Here is a 24,068-nt window from a genome sequence, read left to right on the forward strand (position 1 = left end):
ATGCCTTTAATATCCCTTTGAATATAGAGTCTCCAGATGCTAGGGATGCAGCTGCAAGTTTTATTAAATCAATGATATAAGTAATTATCTCTACTTCTGGGATTGGGGACCTAATTCAGGTAAAGAAACTACGATTGGAGACTTAATTCAAGTAAAAATAAAATTAGAAAACAAGGGTAACAATATCCATAATGATGAAGCTCAACAAATAATACAGACAAGTAAACATTTCCCAGTATGGCTTCAAGACTGATTAATATCCGCTGAATTAAAAACGTGTTCATAGCTGCAGTAAATACTAGTTTTAATGTCGTTAGTCTGATGTAATGTTGCCCAGACTCAAACTCAACTCCTCACCAACAGTTAGCTAACACATATTCTTCATTCATAAATCATATAATTAGATCATCTTTAGGCATGAACTGGATGATTTCCAGCAATTTTATGCAAAGCAGAAGATCATTGGAGAGTATCAACTTAGAGTGGCATCCAGAGCACAGTGTTTGTGTTGAAGATATGCATAGGTAGGTACTCATTTCTAGGTAGTTAAGCATCTTTATTATAATGATTAGGTCATGCAATCAAAGGGTTGGTTGTCTGTTGGATATTACCTAATATCCATGGGTGTTAGAGTATTGCATCCTATTACAAGCAGATGATGCTCTGGATTCTCTAGATGATCTAAAAATCAATGGAGAATCCTGGTAAGGTAAGGTATGTTTTCAGTTATTCTCTGATATTACAATATTTTACATATTGTGAACTATTTAGAGTTGGACCAATGAAAAGCTGGAACACAGGAGACAGAGCCTGGCAAACAGATTGGAAGCTGAGAGTAGGTAATGTAATCAACCTATAAGAAGTGGAAAGTGTTATGAGTGACGTCATAAAAATTATCTTTTTATTAAGGCCTTTCTCACTTCTCCTCTCCTATCCTCTTTTTGAGACGAATTTATAAGACGTCACACATGACACTTTCCAGAGGAGAGAGAAAAGAAAATATTGGAGAAACAGTCATAAAAATGGGGTTGTTTTTAGATTTTGAAGTTTTTCCAGATTACTGCAAAGTATTATAGAGTTGCTGCTCTTCCAATGAAAAAGGCAATACATGTTATTTGTTTCAGAATGTTACAATAAAACTTTGGACTGCTGTGATAAGGTAACACTATAACATTTTTACAAGCACTAAAATGTTTTTGAAAGAATTAATGTTATGCCAATACACAGACTAAATTACCAATTGCAGGCCAATGTCTTTCACTTTTTCATACTTGGTCTTTGTTTGTCAGTTAAGCTGTCCAAATCATACCATGTCTGTCTGACTGTCAATTTCAGATAATTATAAAATTATATTTTGCTAGGTTGAGTTAAAATCAAATGGGGCACTGTTTAAGGTTCGACCTCTACTGCTTGGAACTTATTCTTTTTATACAGGTACACTATTGTGATGGGAGGGGGGGGGGGTAGGTTTGAGGGTGAAAACTGGCAATAATATAATACGATACATTATTTTTCAGTATGGCTTAGAACTGGTTCTTATCCAGCAGATAATGATTGGTTTCAAAGCCATACTTGTAAATGCATTCAATTTGCAAATGCAAGTTGGTTAAGGTTGTCTAGTCCACTTAGGGGATGAACTAACACAACTTTTATCATTTTAACTGATTTCATGTTTTTTGGGGAGAATGCGCAAGAATGCCGTGTGTTATCATTTAACAATTTTCAGGTTACAATGCCAGATCTGTGTACAAGCACGATGCTTCACAAATGTATTTCTGGTTTATGGACTGGGGCTCAAATCAGGTTTACACCAATTTAAAAGTTTCTATTTCTTTGGTGATTCATATGATATTTTATGGGGAGTAATATCCCCCTTTAAAATCTTTATTGTGGGTAGAAAAAGCCTAAAATTTTTGTTAATTAAATGTCTGAAATTCATCTGATGCATAAAATCGAAGAACTTTGAATTTTTATATTATTACTTGTTTTATTGTATTTGTGCTTTTACATTTGTTTTCGAATGTTTTAATATTAATATTTTTGAAATATAACTGACAGACCAACCGACCAAGCATTAGATGCACAATGGTTTAGGGAATCTTCAATTTTAGCTGTCTATCTTGAATAGAAAACAAGGAAAGCACATTTTCCAATAGTGACGTTACCTACTGATGGTCAGACAAATAAAGTAAATCATAACCCAATTATCAAACAATTATCAAAATAGGCTCAGATGGGGCATTTAGTAATTTATCTTTTTATCTTGTCCCTGATTATAATTATTATTTTTAGGGAGAGAACTGGGTAGTTGGCTATAACCACACTATGAAGGTAAAGCGTTTGAGTCTGTCCCTCATGCTTTCCATTTGGTTCTTTCATCCTTCTGACTGTGACATTGCTTTTGTTTAGTTCTATCTTTGACATTCCCTCTGTAAAACTGCTTTCTTTTTGGTTCTCTCTCTACCTGTCTGTCTGACTGCATTCTATTTGGTTCTCTCTCCTTTATAAACAACTCTATAGGTGTGTTTTTGTGTCTGTCCTTCCCTCTGTAACACTGCTTTCTGTTCAGTTCTCTTTCTGTCCTTCTGGCTGTAAGACTGCTTTCTGTTTGTATCTCTCTCTACCTGTCTGTCTGACTGCTTTCTATTTGGTTCTCTCTTTTTTATAAACAACTCTACAGATGTGTTTGTGTGTCTGTCCTTCCCTCTGTAACACTGCTTTCTGTTTGGTCCTCTCTCTACATGTCTGTCTGACTGCTTTCTATTTGGTTCTCTATTCTTTATAAACAACTCTATAGGTGTGATTGTGTGTCTGTCCTTTTGTCTGTAACACTGCTTTCTGTTCAGTTCTCTCTCCTATATAAACATACAGGTGTCTCCTCTCTTTTATATTGTTTATAATAATTGGATAAATATTTTAGGAGACAATGCTCTCCTCCCCCAATATGGAGAATGTGGAGAATAATTGTATCACAGAAGTTAACCAGGTAAATTTTCTTTAACCGATGGACATACAGTCAGACAGATAGACATACATTCCCCGTGATGCGCTACATAACTACAGAGAATTTGATTGGAGGGTGGCAGGGATTGTCTTGACCCAAAAACAGGATCAACTTAGAAACTTTGATGAAGTTCTTTCTAGTGCCTATAAAAACTTTTGTCCAAAACATCCCAAATGACATTACTTTAGAATAGTCCATTATTTAAATATGACATCATTTGTGATACATTGCCCAAAAACTTTGAAATTTTATCTCCTTTTTATACAGGCACTATATAGAGCTTCAACTTTAACTTATGCTGTTTAGGCTAGGTTAATACAGCTATTCTATAGTTATATATTATTCAGTACACCAAGTATTATCCTTTTCTGGTGAAATCTGATGGAAGCTGGCTAGAGGACAGGTAACTATGCAGAGATATGTAGATATATTCTATTATCTATAATACAAAGTAGAATGATGTCTGTCCATCCATTCGTCTGTCTGTCTGTCCCTTAAGATCTAGGTAACCACTGAACCGATCGGATTCTATTCTTCAGGGAATACACCTACTGGTCCTATGGTGGTTTGAGGCTATTTTCTTGGGGCTTGGGACACCCTCAACCCCCAAAAAATTTGTTTCGCGAATTCGTTATTTGCGATCCATTGGCATTTTTTTCTGCTGGGTAGGTGCGAAAATTTGCGATCCATTCGTATTTTTTTCTGCTGGGTGTAAAAGAAGATGTAATTATACCTAGAGACTAGGGGCCAAGCCGCTAGTTTATTATTTAAAGTAGTAAGATTTTTATGTCTGAAGCAAAATATCTTGGAAACAGAAATGGTTGTAATAAGCATATGTATATCTATTTATCTATCTATTTATCTAACTATCTATCTATTTATCTATCTGTCTAACTATCTATCTGTATATTTACATATTAAAATGTATCTCTCTATCTATCTATGTAGAACTGTGGAAGTGGTATGTGTCAAGTTTCGAGACAGAGGAAATGAGAGACAAAAACAATTTAGGAAATTTTTATTTAATACCATTAAACTATCGTTCTTGAAGAAAAAACAAGGATGACAACATCCATAAAAGCGAAGCACTGAAACGGTAGGACAAACGGACATTAACACTTGTATAGTGTCAGAACTGAATAATCAGAAATGAAATGTATAAGAGTCGAAGCAAAATTGTAAGTAAATTTGTTGAAAAACTGCTTGATACAGGATAATGATTATGGACATACTTACATTTTTAGGACTTGATTATAGAGTTGCTTCGCTTTTGATATTGTTCTTTGTAGTCCCAGGAACCAATGTACCAAAATTCAGATAAATCGCTTCACTTTTAAAAATAAATTTGATGCATGTACGGCAAAACGTCGACCATATGGTCATAGCCGACATACTATTGATATGTCGTCTGTTTAAATGACTCATTAACGACATAAATTGAAAATATAGGAGGTGGTATTTTTCTTTTTTAGTACTTTAGATCAGGTTAGGTTAGGTAGCCCCCCCACCCCCCTGTATGAGGCTCTTTTATGACAGAGCCAAACTATGTAACCCAAATTCTACCCTACCCCCTATCATATTAATTGTACACATTTCTAACAGGGAACTAAAGGGATAAGACAATAGCCGATAAAATGATTTTCATTTTTTTCTAGGGGCAATTTTTTGAAAACAGTTAAAGTGTCTGACTATGACGTCAGAAAAAATAAACAATTAACCAATGAGAGGCCGCTATATATTTTACCATTGTGAATACTGGCTTCTCATTGGTTAATTGTTAATTTTTTCTGACGTCATAGTCAGACACTTTTACTGTTTTCCAATTTTTTGGGTGGATAGTGGTGGTACATACTCCCTAAATAGCTGTTAATGTTTGAGACCTTTGATAAATAATATTCTAAAGGAGAACCATATTGGTTTAGCAAGATCCTTCGGTATAAACAGACACTCAGACAGTCATACTGTTACTTTTATAAAAGAATATAATCAAATAAAAATAAATGGAACAGACTGGATCTGGAACGAGCACCATATGACATCGGTTACAATATTTGAAACCTCAACCTCAAGGGGGGAGGGAAAGCTACCCTCCCCCCCATTATTTTTATTGATTCATTGCTATTGTAACTTTCTTCTCTAATTTATTTGTATAAAATATTTTTATAATGTTTTGATATTATAGATTATTTCTTTTGATATTTTTAACTTTTTCATTAGCGAAGCTACTCTATAATTCACTTTTTCTGTCCGTCGGTCCGTTCTTTAGTCAGTCCGTCAGTCAGTCCGTCCGTAACGCTAAAGGGTAAACGTGATTTTATCAGCTCCTATTCAAGATAGACAGCTGAAAATTTTAGTTCAGATTCCCATTATATATGCCCATCTATTATTTACATTGTTTTGTGCTTCTGTCTGTTATTTGGGGTGCTAGATCGATTCCTACATATTTACGTTTTTATGATTTTCTCAACTCCTTTTCAAGATAGAGAGCTGAAATTTTTATGGATTATTTAATTTTACATTCTACATATTTTCAAAAAGTTTTATTAAGATTTGTCCATAAAATGTGGTGCTAGATCGATTCCTAGATTTTTTAGTTTTTCGTGATTTTCTCTATTCCTATTCAGGATTGACGGCTGAAATTATCAGGGATTGAGTATGCTCGTATCCTACATTTTTCCATCAAGTTTCATTAAGATTTGTCTATTTATTGCGGTGCTAGATCGATTCCTAGATTTTTAAGTTTTCATCATTTTAAAGGTTGCGTGATTTTAAGGGTTTTTGATTTCTTTATTTTATAAAGTTTAACGTTTATTGTATGACACTAATCTCTATCAAATTTTTTCCCACTATCACTTCATGATATTTGAGTTTGTTGTCATTCGTGTAAAATTTTGTTTTAGTACATTTGTGGTAAGCCGAAGCGTTTCAGCTCACCGGTTGCGAGTTCGAATCCAACGAGCCCTAGCCTTGAAGTATTCTACCAAAACAAACTAGCAGGATTTAGTCATACAGAAATTATATATTTAACTGAATACATTTACAATGGATGTTTACTATATATATACAAATAGATTATAACAATAGGTTAGGTTTGAAGGGGGTGTGGGACACAAGGGCGTAGCCCACGGCGGTAGACAGCCTGTGGGGGTAGCTGTGGTAAAAGGGGAGGCAGCGCCTCCCGGTTGTATAGTTGCGTGAGGGGCGCGTGATAGCTGCGTGTCCGTGCCCCTCCCCATATTTAGCCAGGCCAGTTTGACCGCTGCGCAATGGGGTCACCTGCGGTCATGAGGTAAATGGTGATATAATGGGATTAGTGCAGAAGGCTTGTCATGATAAGCCACTGCGTAGCAATTCTGTAAACTACCCGTCCGTCTGTTGCCGTATTACCACAACCTCCCCTTCAAGGGCTGCGGGGCTCCCGAGCCACCAGGCCTTGAACCTGGGGATACGGCAGCCTCTGTCTGCGCACGACAACATCTTCCTGGGGCACAGCTCGGTGGAGGACAGCTCTGGCTATACAGGCTCCGCGGGACACTCGCTGCTCGGTCTGGCTGTGGTTGGATATCAGCATTGTCAACTCCCAGTTGGCTTCCAGCCGTGGGTTGGCGACAGCCAGGCCCCGTCGTTGGAAGTTTTGCCTTGTTTGCAGGACTAGTTCTGTCTCGGCTGGTAACTGGACACGGAGGCCTAGGCTCACTCTGGAGGCTCCCAAGGGGGAAATAACGATGGAGGAAGGCGCGTAAAATTCCATGGGGGCGCCTGCCTGGTCCAGGTTGCTTGGCCTCTTAGCTCCCACTCGGATGGGGACGGCTGTCATCAGAAGGGGACACATCGCTTCAGCTTCACCCTCTGGGGCCGCCACTTCCATCTCAGTGGCCGCTTCTCCTTCTGCAGGCTCGCTGCTGGCCGGCAGGGGCTCCATGTCAGTATCAGGGTTCCAGATGGCATCCCTAGGTGGCTCTGGGGCTGGCAGCGACGGCGGTGGTTCGTTGGGTTGGTGCTGCAGGTTCTCTTCTACAGGGTCGCGATCCTGGCCGCTAGGCTGTGGGGTGGCGGCTGCCGGCTGGTACACTGGTAACTGTCCTGGGTCACTAGCTGGCAGCGCCGCAGCTCCGGCGGGCAGCTCAGTGGCGTCCTCGTCACCGTCCAGGTCGCCTTGGATGTCTGTTGGAATCTGATGGGCAGTTACATCTCCGGTGTATTTGCGCAGTCGGCCTACATGCGCGGTGATTTCTGAGATCTTGGCTGTTGGAGAGGCAGGTTTGATGACATAATGGACGTCTGTGGCTTGTCTCACTATCTTCCAAGGGCCAGTCCATCTCTTGGTAATCTTGGCCGACTTCCCTGGCACCAGGCGGGGGGCCAGATACCAGACCAGGTCTCCAACTTCGTACTTGGCCGTGCCTTCGTAGGCGGCCGCGCTCCTGCGGATGGTTCCCTCCTCTCGCTGCTGGATTGCGTCGTACACGGCATGGTAGCATTGCAGGAGAGCTTGGACGTTGGCTGGGACTGAGGCATACTCAGTGTCTGGCAGCCGGAGCACCATGTCCACCGGAAGCTTGGCCTCTCTCCCAAAGTAGGCCAGGAACGGGGTCACGTCCGTGGATCTGCAGGCCTTGGTATTGTAGGCGAAGGCAATGGCAGGCAAGTGTGGCTCCCAGTTGTTGTCGTCTCTGTCCAGGAACAGCCGCATGCCTGTGTTGAGCGTCCGATGGAACCTCTCCACCCGGTTGGACTGCGGGTTGTAGGGCGGTGGATGTGTCAGGCCAATCTCGAGCTTGGAGGCCAGTTCCTTGAATACCTGGCCAGTAAACTCCATCCCATTGTCGGAGTGGATCTTCAGGGGACATCCGAACGTGGCCAGGTGGCGGTGCAGTAGGGCTTCAGCCACCATGAGAGTGCGCTTGTTGGGGATGGCGTAGAGGCTGACAAACCGGCTGAACCCATCCTGACAGGTGAGGATGTAGCGGTTCCCGGCTGGTGTCTCTGGCAGGGGCCCCACCAAGTCAATAAACAGGACTTGCTGTGGATACCCCTGGCGGGAGGGCACGTGTATCCCTAACTTCAACCTTTCCTTGGTGACCTTCTGTACACACTCAGGGCAAGTCTGAACCATCAGGCGGACATTACGGGACAGGTTGGGCCACCAGAAATGCATGGCGACGCGGGCAATAGTAGCGTCCATCCCAAAGTGCCCGGCCATGGGGGTCCCATGGGCCAGAAAAAACGCGTCCTGCTGGAGGGCCGAAGGCAGCAGGTATCTTGTCCTCTCTCCTGTCAGGGTCTGGTCGGTGGTGGTGAGGCAGCCATGCTCGTCGAGTCCCAGGGCTGCGAAGCGGCTGGCGTACTGCTGCTCGTCCCGTTCCTTGCCTCGCAGCTCAGCCTTAGTTGGGGCTTTGCCGTCGGCCACCCACTGGCGGACACGGAGCAAGAGGGGATCCTGTGTCTGTGCCTCTAAAACTCTGGCCGGGTCCAGCCGTGCTGCAGCGGGCCTGCCAGCTGCGGGCTCCCCTAGCTGGCAAAGGGTGTGGATGTACTCAGCCTGCTCTGCTAATTCTTCGGCGGTGGCTGTTGGCATATTATCGTCCTCCCGGCGGCTGAGGGCGTCAGCATTGGTGTTCTGGGTGCCAGGACGATGGCAGACAGTGAAGTCTAGAGCCGCTAGCTCCTCCTGCCAGCGGGCCACCATCCCTGTGGATGTGTTCAGCGACTTCATCTGTAGCAAGGCTGAGAAATCAGTGTTGATCTGGAAACTACGGTAGGACAAGATGCCGTGGAATTTCCGAATTCCATACATGATGGCGGCCATCTCTCCCTTCCAGGACGGGTAGCGAGTCTCGGGGTCGGTTGTCTTGCGCCCCACGGCGGCAATAAGCCTCTCCTTGCCGTCCTGGCATTGGCTGAGTATGGCAGAGATGGCGCGGCTGCTGAAGTCTGTGGTGAGCTGGAACACGGCCGGTAAGTCAAACCTGGGTGGCGCTCGGATGGGGGCTTGGCGAAACTTGTCCTTGAGCTGTAGCAGCTAGGCTTCCATCTCAGCCGTCCAGGTCAGTGTCTTGGCCGTTTTCTGCCGATTCATCTCGTAGGTGAGGTCGGCATACTCTGGGATGAACAGGTGGTAGTAGCAAAAGAACCCCAGGAGCGCCAGCAAGTCCTTGGGGGTGATGGGGGCCGGCCAGTCAAGGATGCGGTCAATATAATCCTCTTGCATGGCTATCCCCTCACGGCTGAGGGTGTGGCCCAGATAGTCCACTTTGGCTCGAAACAGCTTGGTCTTGGCTGGCTTGAGGCGGATTCCTCCCCTGCGGTGGGCTTCCAAGACTTCCCGGAGCCTAGCCAGGTGGGCCCAGGTATCCTGGTGAAAGGTCAGGACGTCATCAAGATATGACTGGAGGTTGGCCGTGCCTAATGGGTTCAGGACTCCTGCAATAAATCTGGAGTAGACAGATGGTGCTGTAGCTAGGCCAAAGGGCATCCTTTTCCATTGGTACAAGCCTCTGGGGGTGGTGAAGGCGGTGCAGGGCCGGCTGTCCTCGGACACTCGGATGGTGTAGTACGCAGCCACCGCGTCTAAGGCACTGTAGACGCGGTGTCCTCCCGCTCGTTCTACCAGCTGCTGGATCCTGGGCAAGGGGTAGCTGTCCAGCTCAAGGCACTTGTTGAGGGCCCTGTAGTCGACGGCCCAGCGGGTGCTCCCGTCCTTCTTCTTGATGGGCACCAGGGGGCTGCTCCAGGCGGAGTCTGACGGCTCTATGACTCCCTCTTGCAGCCAGGTGTCCAGTTGCTTCTCCAGCTCAGCCTCCTGCCGCGGGTTCAGATCCCTAAATCTCTGGCGGATCGGCTGGGTCCCTGGCTTGAGGCGCAGCTGTAACTCTACTACATCAGTGCAGCCGGGGGTAGAGTTTGAGAAGACGTCTCTGTACTCTGACAACATGGTCCAGACCTCCTTCTTGAGCAGGGGGTCCTTGCGTAGAAATTCGTTCTCCTCCATCTCAAGGGCTGCCCACAGCTCCTGCATATCTGGGGGCTCAACAGGCTCTTGGAACGAATGAATACGAGGGGGAGGCTTGTCAGAAACCTCCAGAATGTCGGGCTTGACCAGCTCCCCAGCCACGGGGAGGCCGGCGTTCAGCAGGAGAGGCATCTCCCCCTCATTTACCACCAGCACTCGGAACACGCTGGCGGAGCCAGGCCTGTGGGCATACAGGCCTTCTGGGATGACAAGATACTCCCCAAACCTCTGTTCTGGGGCAGATAGTTGGATGGCATCCTTGGTACGGTGCCCCACTAGTTCAACAGGGACAGCCATGACACCGCGGCCAGGCAAGACCACCCTCTTGGCCGTACGGAGTTGGGGTGGTTGGCCATCAGTTGGAGTGACAGCGCTTAGCCTGTACGTGGCTGGCATGGGGTCAGCTTCAGCTCCGGGAGCCACCGGTAGCGATTTGACGGGCTCGGCGTCGGGAGGGGCTGAGGCGTTGGAGCCAGGCGTGGCTCCGAGGGCGTCCGGCCACGATTTGACGGGCTCGGCGCTGGGAGAGGCCGGGGCGCCGGGACCAGCCTGGGCTCCGTGGGCGTTCGGCCGCGACTTGACGGGCTCGGCGCTGGGAGAGGCTGAGGCATCGGAGCCATGCGTGGCTCCGGGGGCGTCCGGCCACGACTTGACGGGCACGGCGCCGGGAGAGGCTGATTCCTGGGGGCCGAGCGTGGCTCCGGGTGCATCAGACCGCGACTTGACGGGCCTGGACTCGGACTTGGCCGGTTGGATTGCTGGGGGCCCCAGGTAGAGGGGGCCAGGTGGACACGGCTGGCCGTTGATGAAGGTGTCGGCGGAGAAGATCGGCTCTGGAGGGCTGGAAATCTCGGGAAACGTCGTTGGCAGGTTCTCCAGAGGCACCTTGGGCACTGGGGGCAACCCCATGGCTAGCAGGTTGGTCCCCCTGTGGGCGTTTAGCGCAGCATCCACCCAGTGCGTGCCTTTCTCAACTACACGCGGCTGCTCTGGCAGTGTGCCTGGCAGAGGCCCCTCGTAACTCAACTCTCTCTAGGCTGTCTCCCGGTCGATGGGGACGCCACGGAGTGGGATAAACTCCCCACGCACCCACAAGCAGGGGGGTTGCATGTCGAAACAGAGCCTAGTTCCGAACTCCTTGAGAAAATACCCTCCTAGGTTCAGAGGGTGTGAGAGATTCCGTACCACAGTCACGTGGTACAGATGGAGTATAAGAGTGTGTGAAACTGCCATATATAATTCATATAATTTTCCAATTACCTGAAGGGGCTGCCCTTCCTCATTAGCAGTCAGGATTTGGGTGTTGTCTGGAACCAACATGCGCTGCACGCCCATTGCGTGCATGAGGTGTTCAGAAATGACGGCAGACCCTGGTACACGGTTGCCAGAATCTACCATGGCATCAACCTGTACGTGCTGGGCAGGGTCAGGCGTAGGAAACCTCACCCTGATGTGGCAGGGGAAGTGGAGGTCCTGCCCTTGAGACAGGGGGGCCTCCCGCTCGGCTGGGGTCGGCAGAAACTTCGGCGGTGGCCGAACCGCAGCTATGGTAGTATCGCTTACCATGGTGTGTGTGTGTAGACCGCTGGTGGTGGCTTATACTGTAGCTTCGAATCACTAGAGCTTATCAATTATCACTGGGTCAACAATTTTATATTTCTTTTTATCACTTGGTTGACATTTATACACACTTATGTGTAGTTATCACTAGGAGCTCTAGGTGTGATTCTGGAAGCACCGGCAGCAGGGAATGTCCGTCCTGCAAGGGTCAGATGGATGGCGGCGGCAGGGAATGTCCCGTCCTGCAGCGCCGCTGGTTCGAATCCCGAAAGATGGCGGCAGGGAATGGCCCTTCCTGCAGCGCCTCGGGTTCGAATCCTGGGAGGCAGCGGCAGGGAATGTCCCGTCCTGCCATGCCTTTGGCTCAAATTCTGCTATCCGTCGCAGTGGTAGGCCTTACTTGTGTGCTGAAGCTTCGCAGCCACACATTGCCTTCTCAGGGAGACCAGCACTTAGCTGTCCGTCTCATAGGTTTGGCCTGGGTGTCCTGGGGCTTGTCCCAGCTACACTTGCCAATTTAGACTCAGTTTTGTAGCCGTCTGAGCTAAATTATCCGATTACCGTGGCTGCGCACCTAGCGCTACTCCTACACGGTACGGAAAAAACGCCGTAAACTGGCGCTTTTAGCAGGCTAAATCTGCTTGCCGTAGGCCAGAGGCCTACATAATGCGTTCAAATGATGGAAAATCGACCTAAAAAGGCCGTCTCACGGGTCAGTTGGCTTCTCAATTGGCAGCTGACTGTCCCCTTACTTGCAAAAGGGTCCAATCAGAGGTAGAATAGGCTAATTTCTGTAGGGCTCGATTGAAACACGCTGACACCAAGATGTGGTAAGCCGAAGCGTTTCAGCTCACCGGTTGCGAGTTCGAATCCAACGAGCCCTAGCCTTGAAGTATTCTACCAAAACAAACTAGCAGGATTTAGTCATACAGAAATTATATATTTAACTGAATACATTTACAATGGATGTTTACTATATATATACAAATAGATTATAACAATAGGTTAGGTTTGAAGGGGGTGTGGGACACAAGGGCGTAGCCCACGGCGGTAGACAGCCTGTGGGGGTAGCTGTGGTAAAAGGGGAGGCAGCGCCTCCCGGTTGTATAGTTGCGTGAGGGGCGCGTGATAGCTGCGTGTCCGTGCCCCTCCCCATATTTAGCCAGGCCAGTTTGACCGCTGCGCAACGGGGTCACCTGCGGTCATGAGGTAAATGGTGATATAATGGGATTAGTGCAGAAGGCTTGTCATGATAAGCCACTGCGTAGCAATTCTGTAAACTACCCGTCCGTCTGTTGCCGTATTACCACACATTTACTATTGTTATCCATAAGTTGGATGTATTTTAAAGTAGCGAAGCTACTCTGTGATTCCAAATGTCCGTCCGTAAGGTAGAAGTGGGGAAAGCGTGATTTTGTCTGCTCCTATTTAGGATAAAAGGTTGAAACTTCTTGTGAACATTCCATGTCGCATATACTATAAAATATCCCTAGCAGTCGGACTGCTTTTTAACAGTTTTTGGCTATTTTTATTTTTTTACATTTTCTCCAATTTCTTTGGTATTTTTGATCCGATTTTCAAAATTTTATAAATTAAAGTTTCCTTTTGTTCTGATGCATCTAGTATATAATTTATTTTGGCTTTTAGTCTTTCAGTCATTTATCATGTAAAACATAAATATTAAAAAATATATAAAAAGGTTTCGTGATTTTTTCTCCAATAAAAATGAACAAATGCTCTTTAAATCTCCTTGTCCGTATTGAAATCTATGAATTTTATGCTTCGCTACTTATGGATGTTGTCATTATTGTTTATATCTATAATACAAAATGAAATGATGTTTGTCCGTCCGTCCCTTAAGATCTCGGTAACCACTGAACTTATCGAATTCTACTCTTCAGGGTATATACCTATTGGTCCTGTGGTGGTTTAAAGCTATTTTCTTGGATGGGACAAAAAAATTGTGGGGAAACTACTTCAAATAAATGACAGCACCAGAAATACTTATTTTTTTTAAAAATTACCTCGTGAGGCAAAGCCCCTAGAAGCCAGGGGCGCAGCAGCAAGTAGTTTGTATAAAATAAAATATAATTTGTTATTAAAAGTTAAAAAAAGATACAATATTCAATTGTTTTTTTTTAAAGGCGAAGCTTCTCTATAATTAGGGTCCGTTATTGACCGACAGACAGACGGATAAAACAATGTGCAGATGGTCCTAGGACAAACGCAGGAGTCCCAAACGTCGGAGTGAACACTTAACCTAACCTTACCGTTTTTAGACCATCTTATAGGTATTTTAAAAGCCTAACCCCTGCGGGGAGCTTATTTGTACATTCATATCTTAACCTAACCTAATCTGAATAGAAATTCTTAATTAAATTAATATTTCAACACTCCTGCGTATGTCCCCTTCGACTTTTGGGACTACTACGTTTGTCCTGAAACCATATAGATTACTAGCGGCTACGCCCACTAGAGACCTTCAGTGGCACTTTCAATGATTTTTTTATAATTAAAATCTGTCTATGTTGCGTTTGACGTTTATGTTTGCGTTGAACTCTCTTTTAAAATCGAGAACGTAAATTTTTTTTTGATTTTTTGTGATTTCTCTTGGGAGGGTGGAGGTACCCTCCCCCAAAATAGTTTAAAACCTTCCCGGGTCATATGAGAATCTACCCTGTTAAGGGAGAACCCGATCGGTTCAGCGGTTAGCGAGTTATGGATATGCGCTTGTGCCATAGGAAACTTCAATTAAAGTTGTAGTTGTTAAACATTAATAGCAGTCAAGAAAATCACATTACCCCCATAAGGACTGACTGACGGAAGGACAGACAAAGTGAATTATGGAGTAGCTTTGCTACTAAAAATAATGAGATTGTTTTAGTTTTCAATGTATTTTAGGCGTTGCTACAAAAGACCTACTCTACAAAAGACCTACCCCTACAAAAGGTCTACTCTACAAAATTCCTACCCCTACATAAGACCTACTCTACAAAAGACCTACGAATATATATTGTTATATAAACATCAAATTTATTAATAAAATAATACATAATCAATGCATGGCCGCAGCGCTCGGCCCCCTGGCCTGCCTAGCCGCGGGCGCTCGGCCCCCTTGCCTATAACCTAACCTAACCTTACCTAAATATTGTAAAAAAAAATATTAAAATTTGAAAAAAATCTACCAACCACTTTTTGTAAATCAACGAAATTCTAAAATATAATTAAGTTAATGTACGATAAACGTTCATAAATTATTACATATAAGTTAGGTTAAGTTAGGTTTTAGGCAAGGGGGCCGAGCGCCCGCGGCTAGGCAGGCCAGGGGGCCGAGCTCTGCGGCCATGACCTTCTAGCATTACGATTTTTTTTGTAGAGTAGGTCTTTTGTAGGCGTTGGTCTTTTGTAGAGTAGGTCTTTTGTAGGCGTTGGTCTTTTGTAGAACCGACGAGTAGGTCTTTTGTAGAGTAGGTCTTTTGTAGCAACGCCGTATTTTAAATGTATAGTTTTTTTTATCGGTTTTGAAACCATATTTATTGCATAGTATTTTAGACAGTTTTCTTCGGAAAATAAAATGTAATATTTGAGATTAATTCCAGTCTCGTTACCCTCGAGGCTAGCAAAACAGGTATTAATTTTATAATTATATTTTCTCGTATTCATTCGAATCCGGTGGATAGGAACCGGTTCTCATCTATACGAAAAAACTATGTCTAGCATCGTATTCTATCCAGCTTTCTACGAATATAGAAATGTACAATCATAAGATTAAAACCAGTTATTTTAGCCGGCGCCTTCGGCACCTCGGGGCTAAAAAAACTAGTTTTAATCTCATAATTGTACTTTCTATATCCGCGGAAAGCCGTTTATAATACGATGCGAGAAATAACTATTATTATTTGTAGACAATTGTATGTAATAAGATGCTATATATGATTTTTCAGCATGAGTCAAAACTGGTTTTAATCCAGTTAATAATAATCGGAAACGAAGACATTATGGAGTAGTTATTTAATGCATCGTATTATAGATAGCTTTCCGCGGAAATTAAAATGAAGATTAAAACCAGTTTTGTTAGACCTGTGGGGCCGACTCAAAACTGGTTTTAATTCAGCGGATATTAATCGGAATCGAAGCCATACTGGAAAAGCTTTTTTAATAATAATTTTAAGCTAGAAAAATCACGCAACCTTTTTCCTAAGAAACATCGCCAATGAGAAATATTTTGTACCGGCTCGTTTTATATAATATATATATATATATATATATATATATATATATATATATATAGAGTGAGAGAGAGATAGATAGATAGAGAGAAAGAGAAAGAGAGAGAGAGAGAGAGAGAGAGAGAGAGAGAGAGAGAGAGAGAGAGAGAGAGAGAGAGAGAGAGAGAGAGAGAAAGAAGGGGGGCAATGGGCTGTTTATCACACTAGTCCCCAAAGTTTTATAATAACGTTTTCATATTCGTTGGCTTAACAACTTTTGATTGAGTTAAGTGTTCAAACGTTTCAATCACTAGTTCTAATCCACAGAAGGGGTAATTTTATGTATCATCATTGGGGATGTATTTAAATTTATTGGCCATTGTCTTACTCTTATCCATCTAGATCCTTTTTTTGCATTCAACTAATACAAGCGACGAATTTTTTTGATGATCTAATTTCTAGAAAACTAATAGCTAAGTTAAAATAGGTTTTGTCATGTGCTTCACCGGGGAATACATTTTTAAAAGCGAGACTTTTCTATAATTAGGGTCGGTCCGTCCGTCCGTTACAAATAGTTCTTTTCGTTAATTTAAACAGGTTAGAATTGCCCTATCGATTTCAAACTTTGTATGCTGATTCCTATAACAGTTAGGTACGACTTAGAAAGCAAAGCAACTCTATAATTGCTACCAGAAAGTCCTTACGTCCATTTAAAACAAGATGATTTTTTACTATTTTGACAACAAATTTTTGTATGTTGAAATTGTTCTGATTATTTATCTGATTCTTTGAATACTGATTCTTTTTACAACAAGGTACAATGTGATAAGTGAAGCATCTCTATAATCAAGTCCGAAAAATGTCAGTGTGTCCTTAAACAGTATCATGTATTTAATCAGTTTTGCAACAAATTTACTTACAATTTTATACATATAAGCTTATTCAGTTCTGACACTCTACTAGTGTTAATGTTCGTTTGTCCTTCATTTTCAGAGCTTCGCATTTATGGATGTTGTCATCCTTGTTAAACGATATTATTTACCCAAGAAAAGCTTTATCATAAGAAATGTGACTATTTATAGCTGACTCATTATGTGAACAAAATGAAAAAATATGCCCATTCCTACCAAAAATCTGTTCACTCCTTTCCTTTCTCTCTTTCTTTCTCTCTTTCTTTCTCTCTCTCTCTCTCTCTCTCTTTCTCTCTCTCTCTCTCTCTCTCTCTCTCTCTCTCACACTATCTCTCTTTCTCTCTCTCTCTCTCTCTCTCTCTCTCTCTCTCTCTCTCTCTCTCTCTCTCTCTCTCTCTCTCTCTTTCTCTCTCTCTTTCTCTCTCTCTCTAAAATGAATGTACCTCCAATGTTCTCCTCTTGGCTGATTAAGAGAGTATAGATTTTATAGATAGATAGATTCAAATCTAATAGTTGAAAAGGTTGGATATTGTTAGTTTGAGCCAACCAATCAAGATTGTACTTATACCATCACATAAATGTAAAAACAATGACAGAATTACAACATTTTTATTAAATAGCCTCGTTACTAAAGAACCAAAAAGAGAGAGAAAAAGATAAAGAGAGCAAACGAGAGAGAGAGAGAGAGAAAATAAAGAAAGGACAAACAGAGAGACAGAGAAAAAAGAAAGAAAAAGAGAGGAAAAGAGAAAAAAAAGAGAGTAAAAGAGAGAGAGAGTGAATTCAAAAAATGGTCAAAACAGAGGGAGAGAGAGAGAGAGAGAAAAAGAATAAAAGAGAGTAAAAAAGAAAAAGAGGGAAAATGGAGAAAGAGAGGTTTAGTGAAATAAAAAGAGATAGAGAGAATATAAGAAAGAGAAAGATAGAGAAAAGAAAGAGTGAGAAAGAAATAGAGAGAAAGAGAATATTAAAGAGAGAAAGAGAGAGAGAGAGAGAGAGACAGGAAGATAAAGAGAGTCTGAATAAAAGAGAGAGAAAGAAAGAGAAAATGGAAATAGAAAGAGAGAGAGAGAGAGTGAAAAGAAAAATCAAAAAGAGAGAAAATGAGATAATAATTGAATAGCTTTATGAGTGTATATGTATAGGTGTTTGTGTGTTTGTGTGTGTGTGTGTCTTTCTCTGTGTATAGGTGTGTGTGTGTGTGTGTGTGTGTCTATGTGTGTTTGTGTGTGTGTGTGTCTTTCTCTGTGTATAGGTGTGTGTGTGTGTGTGTGTGTGTCTATGTGTGTTTGTGTGTGTGTGTGTCTTTCTCTGTGTATAGGTGTGTGTGTGTGTGTGTGTGTGTGTGTGTGTGTGTGAGTCTTTCTCTGTGTATAGGTGTGTGTGTGCGTATGTATGTATGTGTGTGTGTGTGTGTGTCTTTCTCTGTGTATAGGTGTGTGTGTGTGTGTGTGTGTGTGTCTATGTGTGTTTGTGTGTGTGTGTGTGTCTTTCTCTGTGTATAGGTGTGTGTGTGTGTGTGTGTGTGTCTATGTGTGTTTGTGTGTGTGTGTCTTTCTCTGTGTATAGGTGTGTGTGTTCGTATGTGTGTGTGTGTGTGTATGTACCTCCGTCGGTTTCTCTAAGCGGCGTAAAGCGGCGCAAATTAGCATTTCAGTTTGATTTTAAATTTCCTAGTGAACAAACGAGTTTATAATTTTATGTAAAAGCTTTTCTATAATTATCGTCGGTCTAAATGTAACGGATAGCTCTAATCATAACAGAATAATAGTTAGGTTTGATTAGAAAGCGTAGCAACTCTATAATGGTTACCAGAAACTCCGTACGTCAATTTAAAATATACTTATTTTTAGTTAAAATAATCCTATTTATCTGATTTTTGGAATAATGATTCATAGGTCAATAAAGTAAAATTTATAAGCGTGGCATCTCTGTAATCAAGTCTTAGAAATGTGAATATGTCCTTAAACGGTATCCTGTATTTAAGTATTAAGTATTTAGGGGAAAAGACAATGGCCTATAAATTTATGTACACTCCCAATGATGATACACAAAATTACCCCTTCTGTAGATTACAATTAGAAGTTGAAATGCTTGGACAGTGACACTTAACTAAATTTTAGAAAAGTCCTCAAAGTTGTTAAGCTAACGAATAAGAAAACGTTATTATAAAACTTTGGGGACTAGTGTAATAAACAGTCCAACAACCCCTAAAACATTTTATTTTGAGGAGGGGTTTCGTAACTTATCAACTACCAGAAAAATAGCCTAAAACCTTTTTTATAGGACAAATTAGTATTTTCATCTAGACGGACGGACGTACGATAGTAAAGCCAAATTTGAAAGACAATCCTTATATAAAAGTAACATGATGTTTGTCTGCCTGTGTGTCTATTCCTTAGGATCTCGGTAACCGCTTGACCGATATGGTTCTCCTTTACAGTGATTCTCTTTATTTTTTTTCGAATATTTATAAGATTTAAAAAAAATCCTATAAAAGGGATAGTTGCAGGAAGTGAATTTAAAAAGTTTGATTGCAAGCATAAGTTAAAGAATACCATCTAACATATTTTTGTATTACAATAAATAGCAATCAATTAAGCACCACCAAAATAGTCATCATGTTACTTTTGATGTGAAAACAGGACAGTCATATAAGTTGCATATATCCAAAAAAATATGAATTTCATGTCTTTTTAAAAATACCTGGTAGGAAATTGAAATTCTTTCAAATATATGTCCTATAGATGTAGTTTAAACTATTGAACTGAAAAAAATATGCAGTTCACTAAATTTAAGTTTAAATGCACTTCGTGTAACTACCCCTTTGAGATTTTCCCCCCTATTGTTTGTTAAAATAATTTTGTTTGAAAGGGTGAAGGTACCCTCCCCCAATAAGTTACAAACCCTTTTCTACCGATTAAGATGCTTCACTGTAAAGGAAAACCAGCGGTTAGCGAGCTTTTAAGCTTCAGACAGACAAACATTCTATTTCCTATTTTATATAAGGATTCCTAATCAAAACTAGAATCAAAGATTTAAATTTTCTAAATATGCCTGAATTACAATGGTACAAACTTTGTTTTTTTTTATAAATGCTCCAAATCTGTAGTGTATAAACTCTTCTACCAATAATTTCAATCTACAGAAGAGGTAATTTTGTTTTTCATCATTTGAAATATTGGACTGTCTCTCCATTTACAAAATTGGCTGCTTTTCAATGTAGACTGCTGGTTTTTTAAAAGCGGAGCTTTTCTGTAATTAGGGTCTATCCATTCGTCATAGTCAGCATTTTTCGCTAATTTAGGCATGTTGAAATTATCCTATTGATTTCAAACTTTAGTTGGTGATTAGGTACTATTTAAAAAGCGTTGCAAATCTATAATCTTTACAAGAAAGTCCGTATGTCCATTTAAAACAGGCTAATTTCTAACTTTTTTGACATCAATTTTTTGTATGATATGATTTTCCTATTCATCTGATTTTGGTAACAATGATGCCTAAGACAACAAGATACAATATTTTAAGCAAAGTATATCTATAATCAAGTTCCAAAATGTAAGTATGTCCTTAAACTCTAAACAGAATCCTGTATTTAAGTTATTTTGCAGCAAATTTATATACAATGGATGTAGAATGTTGTGGATGATATAACAGAAGAAAAATAGTCGTCAATTTAGGTTTCAATTTTCCCCTAGCTTTTATTGGTCGGGCCGTTTATCCAGTAGGAGGGGAGGGGTATGGGGGAGGTCGTTATTTTAGCCCGCTACAGAGGTCACTTTATTATAGAACATGAAAATTTGGTGTAAGATCCAAGAAATAATAAATCCATTTTTTATACAATTTTGTGTATACTTTTAAATTGATATTCTGCTTATTAAGTGTTTATGTTTGTTTGTTCTACTTCGCTTTTATGGTTGTTGTCATACTTTTTTGTCTGACTGTCTTTGATAAACAGAATGGTCGAACATTGATATCTCCTCTGTCATTAAAGATAGACATCTATTATTTTTGGTTTCTATGAGCATACTGAAAAATCATGTATAGCATCATTATAATGACAATTTTCTAAAAGATTTTAAAAAATCATAAAAAATAACTAGAGGTGAATTCTTTAAAAACTTTTGCCCCACTAAAATCAGTTTGCCTCAATAAAATCATTAAGGCTCGTTAAAAATCTAGAGGGGATAATTTTGCCTCATAAAAATTTTAAAACTGATTTTAGTGGGGCAAAAGTTTTTTAAAGAATTCACCTCAGTTTTGTTTTCCTAAGCTCCTCAGAGCCCACAAAACTGGTTTAAATCTTATTATTTTTAATTTTAATATCCGCAGAAACTGTCTATATACCGATTGTATAAATAACTATTTTTGACTCTATGCATCTGGGTGTACTTTAATATATTTTTTTTATAGAAATATCAAATAATATAAAACAAATCTAAGAAAAATGCTAAGAAAAATTTTATATTTGTGACAATGTAATGGCAGTACACTTAAAAAAGCATTAGCATTAACCATGCAAGTGAGTGTACTAACAGTACCAGTAAAAACAGGTTGACCATTGCAGTACAGATGTACTGCTAGTACCAGTACAAACGTACCAGCAGTACCATCTCAAACAAGCTGACCATAGTGGTACAGATGTACTGACAGTACCAGTACAAATGTACTGACAAAGCAGTAAAAAGTGGTACAGATTTTCTTGTTATACCTAGAACAAATGTTCTGACAGTACCAGTACAAATAAACTGACAAAGCAGTAAAAGTTTATTGGTTACTAGTACTTGTACAAACTTACTGGCAGTACTACTTTACGAACAATCAATCAATTTTCACCAAAGTAATACCCTGGAATAATGACATTTAATTGATTAATAATTTACATGTGACAATAGTAAAGAATTATTATTGGTTGTTGCAACATGGTCACCAAACTTAGGGACAAATTTACCCCATTTCTGATAGAAAATATTCTGGGGCAGCCAGAAAGCAGTTCAGAAAATTCTGAAGTCAGGTAATGCTCAAGGTTATACTCTGTAAGGGGGGGGGGGGAGGGCATTGGGCTGTTTATAACACAAAGTTTTAAATAAGATTTTCTTGTTTGTTGTATAAAAAATTTTACTGGTTATTAAAGAAACCTAAAAAAAGTACTGCCATTTTTTTTTTAGGGGGGGGGGGGGGTAAGGGAATTAACAAATTTGCTTATTCTTTCTTCTTAAACTATTCTGAAGTTCTAAAAAAGAAATATTTTGCTTGGTTCTAAAATTCTATTTTACCAAAATTTACTTTGTCCTGTCCCTGAACATAATATTCTTATACAGGTATAGCCTTACTGGACCATGGATGTTGGTTGATAGAAAACCAGACATATCATCATTATTAGCTTCATCAACAGAAATAAGCTCAACTACAAGGTACAGGGATAAATATACAAAAAATATAGTTTTAAAATTAATCACCAAACCTTAAAGTTAGCTTTGGAAGCTTTATAATGTGTCGAAGTCGCTCAAAAAATCAGCATTTGGCGTCATAAAAATGAGGGATTATCCATATCTTTTTTAGAGGTTTTCTTTCCCACTCCTTCTCTCCTTACCCCTCATTTTTATGACGTCAGTATATTTAAAATTGAGCGTCTTTCTTCACTCACCAATGTGTCTCATAAAACAGCCACGTGAAATCATAGAAATGTGGGATAAGAGGAAAAGTTGGAAAGAAAGCCCCGGCCTAAAAAAGAGATGGATAATTCCTCATTTTTTTGACGTCACCTCGTTGATTTTTTAAGACACTTTGTAAAGCTTCTAAGCTTTTACACACCATAAAATAAACCATAAAAAATTTGAATAACAAATATTTTCTACAGTTTTGATTGGTTGGTTTATACATACAATGGATTGTCTGTACTCCAAATAGTTGTTGAAACATCCAAAATTGTATTTTGCTGAACATCAATCCATAATGATGATTCCTGTAAAATATAAAAATATGGCATAATATTACCCAATATCCTAATAACCTAATCCTTAAAATAAAGTAACAGGATTTCTGTTTGTCTGTATGTTTGTACCAAATGATCTCACTAACCGCTGAACCGACATGGTTCTCCTGTTAATGGTAGCTTCTCATAGGTGATGGGAAGGTTTACAACTATTTTGAGGGAAATCGCCTCTAATAAAATTACACCCCCTTAAAAAAATCGAAATTAAAAATTTGGCTTATCGAATACAACTCCCCCCCCCCCCCCAAGTGACCCTATTTCAAATTAAGGAGGAGAAGGGGGGGGGGAGAATATTATTGCTTTTTTATGACCACTGAAAATCTGCTCTGTAACTCACTTCATCCATTTATCCATCCATTATTTATTGTTCCTTTGCTTCTTATGGATAAACTGTCATCCTTGTTATACTTTTAGATATTAAATTCGCCCCTAGCATCTAACATATAAACAAATAAAAAATTGGGGGAAGGCTTTTTTTTTTTTGAGGGGGGTGTCCCACCCCCTAAGAGAATAGCCTAAAGCCACCACAGGACTAGTAGGTATATTTCCTGAAGAGTAGAATCCAATCGGTTCAGTAGTTACCGAGATCTTAAAGGAGAGACGGACGAACATACATCATTCTACTTTGTATTATAAAAGATTTTTATTCTTGTAACAAATAAAAAGGAGTGATGAGGTGAGGTCTGATGGAAGCACCCTGGCAGAAAGACCTGGCAACCTGGCAGGACTGGAGGACTCCCCGCTGGATCTATGTAAACATCCAGGTAATAAATCCTATTTTACAGAAGTCTATAAATAGGTAGGTGAGGAAGCGATGCAGTGACCCTAATTTTTAGTAGCGAAGCTACTCTATAATTCACTTTGTATGTCCGGCAGTCCGTTCGTCTGTCTGTAAAGGTATGGGGGAAACGTGATTCTATTAAAAATAGTCAGCTGAAACTTTTAGTGAAGATTACCATTACATATGCCCATCTAATCTATACATTGTTTTTATATATGTCTGTCTGTTATTTTAAGTTTTAGCAATTTTAAAGGTTTCGTGATTTCCCTATTTTATCAAGTTTAATGTTTATATATGACACTGCTCTATGGTAATTTTTTTCCGATATCCCCTTATCATTTTTGAGTTTGCTACTTATGGATGTTGTCATCCTTGTTTAAATCCAACTCATGTCTGTCCTTTTCCAGGAAGCACGGCACTAAGGAAGAAGAAACTAAGAACAACTTTCACAGGAACGTGTTATTTATGGGGGGATTTATTACATTCAGGGAGGGAGGGGACATTGGACTGTAAATTATATTGGTATCCAAAGTTTTAAAGTTAAATGTTATCTTATTTGTTTTATTTGATTTTGATTGGTTAGTTACAATCTGGTGG

At 40.8% G+C, this 24,068-nt stretch overlaps 3 protein-coding genes across 16 annotated transcripts in view; 2 read left to right on the forward strand and 1 right to left on the reverse strand.

Annotated features, from left to right (window-relative positions):
- LOC145306864 (uncharacterized) overlaps positions 1–24,068 on the reverse strand; it is a 282,216-nt gene that overhangs the window by 64,952 nt on the left and 193,196 nt on the right. The gene's annotated exons all lie outside the window — the stretch shown is intronic.
- On the forward strand, positions 6–4,070 carry LOC145306910 (uncharacterized). The gene is made up of 10 exons (XM_080149250.1): positions 6–119; positions 416–524; positions 772–839; positions 1,125–1,159; positions 1,362–1,434; positions 1,727–1,803; positions 2,293–2,331; positions 2,921–2,986; positions 3,352–3,407; positions 3,953–4,070. Exons 2-10 carry the CDS (start codon positions 418–420, stop codon positions 4,068–4,070), a joined length of 639 nt encoding a protein of 212 aa, XP_080005376.1. The 5' UTR covers positions 6–119; positions 416–417.
- Positions 21,156–24,009, forward strand: LOC145306911 (uncharacterized). The gene is made up of 4 exons (XM_080149251.1): positions 21,156–21,709; positions 22,017–22,109; positions 23,357–23,454; positions 23,879–24,009. Exons 1-4 carry the CDS (start codon positions 21,618–21,620, stop codon positions 24,007–24,009), a joined length of 414 nt encoding a protein of 137 aa, XP_080005377.1. The 5' UTR covers positions 21,156–21,617.

The sequence above is a fragment of the Acartia tonsa genome, chromosome 15 (assembly GCF_053477335.1).
Source record: "Acartia tonsa isolate MP-2025a chromosome 15, ASM5347733v1, whole genome shotgun sequence".
Classification (NCBI taxonomy): Eukaryota; Metazoa; Arthropoda; class Copepoda; order Calanoida; family Acartiidae; genus Acartia; species Acartia tonsa.

Bases quoted from the DNA above. Each gene is read 5' to 3' on its own strand.
- LOC145306910 (XM_080149250.1), top strand. From the start codon at position 418: ATGAACTGGATGATTTCCAGCAATTTTATGCAAAGCAGAAGATCATTG. The intron at 840-1,124 runs GTAATGTAATCA...TATTTGTTTCAG, and splicing joins AGATTGGAAGCTGAGAGTAG to AATGTTACAATAAAACTTTG. The intron at 1,804-2,292 runs GTTTACACCAAT...TATTATTTTTAG, and splicing joins TGGACTGGGGCTCAAATCAG to GGAGAGAACTGGGTAGTTGG.
- LOC145306911 (XM_080149251.1), top strand. From the start codon at position 21,618: ATGGTCACCAAACTTAGGGACAAATTTACCCCATTTCTGATAGAAAAT. The intron at 22,110-23,356 runs GTACAGGGATAA...ACAAATAAAAAG, and splicing joins GAAATAAGCTCAACTACAAG to GAGTGATGAGGTGAGGTCTG. The intron at 23,455-23,878 runs GTAATAAATCCT...GTCCTTTTCCAG, and splicing joins GGATCTATGTAAACATCCAG to GAAGCACGGCACTAAGGAAG.